The sequence below is a fragment of the Procambarus clarkii genome, chromosome 45, assembly GCF_040958095.1.
Source record: "Procambarus clarkii isolate CNS0578487 chromosome 45, FALCON_Pclarkii_2.0, whole genome shotgun sequence".
NCBI lineage: Eukaryota > Metazoa > Arthropoda > Malacostraca > Decapoda > Cambaridae > Procambarus > Procambarus clarkii.
In genome coordinates this window covers 4314330-4317879 of record NC_091194.1, presented here as the reverse complement: position 1 = coordinate 4317879, position 3550 = coordinate 4314330, and the positions used below count along the sequence as shown (strand labels likewise).

The following is a 3550-nucleotide window of genomic DNA, read 5'->3' as shown; positions in this document are numbered from 1 at the left end:
CACTATCGCTAATGGGGCAAACTTGTCTACACCATCAAGCTGTCTGTAATTGGTGTCTCATAGTCACCCTTGTAGGCCTACCTAATTAAACCTGCCTCAGTTTTACTGACATTTCTTAAACCATCATAACCTTGGAGTTCGTATTAATAATAAAGAGATATGTCAAAATATTAGCAATAAAGCATATGGGAGTTGAAATTAGCATTTAGCTGTTCTAAGGGTGTAAATATTACTAATTTAGATCATTTGAGTTAATTATATACAGCCGTAAGGAGCTTGTATACATGTGATTGTCTGGTCTGTGGCCAGCCTTCCCTGATGATTGTCTGGTCTGTGGCCAGCCTTCCCTGGTGATTGTCTGGTCTGTGGCCAGCCTTCCCTGGTGATTGTCTGGTCTGTGGCCAGCCATCCCTGGTGATTGTCTGGTCTGTGGCCAGCCTTCCCTGGTGATTGTCTGGTCTGTGGCCAGCCTTCCCTGATGATTGTCTGGTCTGTGGCCAGCCTTCCCTGGTGATTGTCTGATCTGTGGCCAGCCTTCCCTGGTGATTGTCTGGTCTGTGGCCAGCCTTCCCTGGTGATTGTCTGGTCTGTGGCCAGCCTTCCCTGGTGATTGTCTGGTCTGTGAGGCCATTCGTCTTCATAGACCGAAGATGCATTTCAAAGCCTTCCCCTCCAATCTTCACTTCAACTTGTTGTGTCCTGCTTGTCAGTTAAAACAATATGGAAGGAATGCAGAGTTGCGCCTCGTGGTGACTCTTGGCCACTGATCGAGGCTGCTTAGGTCTGAACCTCCCACTAAGTGACCCCCTGAAGAAATATGTCAATGTGTCAAGCGTCCTGAGCAGTGGCAGGGGCAGCTAATGGTTGCCCCTAGCCCCTTTCCCTTTCCTTTCCTAGCCCCTCACACTTGGGGACAAGGCGTGAACTTGTAGTGTAAACAGAGGTATCGGCCCAGTGGAGGCAATATCGAAGTGTAACATTGAGCCAACGTTAATTCAACGTTAATTTCAACAGCTTTTTTGCCTGCTGTTTTGGTTGACTTCCCTACGGCGCCCAGCGACCCCTGCTGGCGACCAAACTACACGAAGCCCAACACTCTTGTCAATCAATAACTCTTTCCACAAAAACTAAACCCATCACAGCCCACAAACAACGTGTTTTAAGGGCATTATAAAAGTCGTATCAGCGTAACAAGGTAAAAAAAAAGCCATGGTTAGATTCTGTGTATGCTGGCAAGTGGCCTGCTACAGCCAGTGAACCGGGTGAACCGGCCAGTGAACCGGGTGAACCGGCCAGTGAACCAGGTGAACCGGCCAATGAACCAGGTGAACCGGCCAGTGAACCGGGTGAACCGGCCAGTGAACCAGGTGAACCGGCCAGTGAACCAGGTGAACTGGCCAGTGAACCGGCCAGTGAACCAGGTGAACCGGCTAGTGAACCGGGTGAACCGGCCAGTGAACCAGGTGAACCGGCCAGTGAACCGGGTGAACCGGCCAGTGAACCGGGTGAACCGGCCAGTGAACCGGCCAGTGAACCAGGTGAACCGGCCAGTGAACCAGGTGAACCGGCCAGTGAACCGGGTGAACCGGCCAGTGAACCGGGTGAACCGGCCAGTGAACCAGGTGAACCGGCCAGTGAACCAGGTGAACCGGCCAGTGAACCGGGTGAACCGGCCAGTGAACCAGGTGAACCGGCCAGTGAACCGGGTGAACCGGCCAGTGAACCGGGTGAACCGGCCAGTGAACCAGGTGAACCGGCCAGTGAACCAGGTGAACCGGCCAGTGAACCGGGTGAACCGGCCAGTGAACCAGGTGAACCGGCCAGTGATCCAGGTGAACCGGCCAGTGAACCAGGTGAACCGGCCAGTGAACCGGGTGAACCGGGTGAACCGGCCAGTGAAGCTTTAGTCGAGGTTCTCACTCCAAGCTCCGGAACAGGGGGCGTGCGTGTGCGTGTATGTGCGTGTATGTGCGTGTGTGTGTGTGTGTGTGTGTGTGTGTGTGTGTGTGTGTGTGTGTGTGTGTGTGTGTGTGCGCGCATGTGTATGCATGTGTATGCATGTGTGTGCATGTGTGTGCATGTGTGTGCGTGTGTCTCCGTGTCCCTGCATCTCATAATGACCAAACTCAGCCCCTTTATACATGTTTGCAACACAGCTACCGTGTGCAGGACCTTGGGGAGGGGAGGGGACCTGAAGTGAGGGTTTGGGTGTGCTAAAGCCCGCGTCCTGTTAACCTGCGCCCCTGTGCTTGCTTGGAGACTTTCTGAAGCTGACCATTCACGTATTTCATTTGCCCTCATTAGGAGAAATGTTTTCATTCATTTGCCCTCATTAAGAAATATGTTTTCATTCATTCGCCCGGATTTAGAAAACTAGTTTCACATCTAGCCGTCACAAATGTTCAAATTACTGTTATCGGGCTCAAAGGAGACAAAGAGGGCGGTGAAGACGAAACCTCTGGATCCCTGCTACGAGAACCACCCACCACAACCCGTCCTCTTAAAAATAACGTCGCTTTTCGCTCGTATGCGCGCTAATGCCGAAAACTGACGTAATTCGAAATGAAATCGGCTCACGAAAGTGATGTACTTTTCCGTTTTCTGTTTGAGTCCGCTGGCTTAGTCTGTATCATCGACATTTCAACCTCATCAACGTTCAATTAACGTCGAAAACGTTCGAAACGTCGCCAATTTTGGATATTGTGTCCACTGGGACTCCGTGCTGATGACCTGACCAATGATATATATATATTTACTAAGTCAATTACAGATATGTACATTAACATGTGATAATTCTGTGTCTTGTTCATCTCCTCGATACGATACACGAGGATGTTTTCCTCAGTAGTTCGCTAACAGAACATGGTCAGGATTATTATTAAGCATTTACACAACCACTTACGAAACCTGTACATCTTTCCTCAGTCATGGCGGCTTTGTTTACATTTATTAAACAGTTTATGAGCTCCGTAGCACTACGAGGTTGTTTATGACAATAATGGCCGTGGGTTGTGGAGTTTCCAAGCTGGTAAGCTGTTTAGTGTAAACAAAGCAGCCATGATTAAGGAAAGATGTAGAGGTTTCGTAGCTGGACAACTTGAAGGGGAGGCTGGACAACTTGAAGGGGAGGCTGGACAACTTGAAGGGGACGCTGGACAACTTGAAGGGGACGCTGGACAACTTGAAGGGGAGGCTGGACAACTTGAAGGGGACGCTGGACAACTTGAAGGGGACGCTGGACAACTTGAAGGAGGCGTTGGACAAAACCATCAAATCAGTTATCTATATAAAAGATGGCGCCTTGACACCAATCCCCTCTAGTCTTAGTAACGAAGCGAGGAGCAAGCCAACAATTGTTACCTGCGGAATATCCACAACAGTCTTGCAACGTCCACTCTAATGAAAGAAGCTCCAGTCTTCGCCGACTGGTCACCCAACACACAGCAAGACAGTCACACTCTCACAACCGACCTGATTGTCTGATGAATCACTTCTCCTGACTCAAAACGTCTATCACCACATCCCCAGCTGGATGATCTTCCCGGGAAGT

At 50.1% G+C, this 3550-nt stretch overlaps 1 protein-coding gene across 1 annotated transcript; it reads left to right on the top strand.

Moving 5' to 3' along the window:
• The first annotated feature begins 1226 nt into the window (after positions 1-1226).
• On the top strand, positions 1227-1907 carry LOC138350401 (uncharacterized). The gene has a single exon (XM_069301029.1). It carries the CDS (start codon positions 1227-1229, stop codon positions 1905-1907), a length of 681 nt encoding a protein of 226 aa, XP_069157130.1.
• Positions 1908-3550: the final 1643 nt, after the last annotated feature.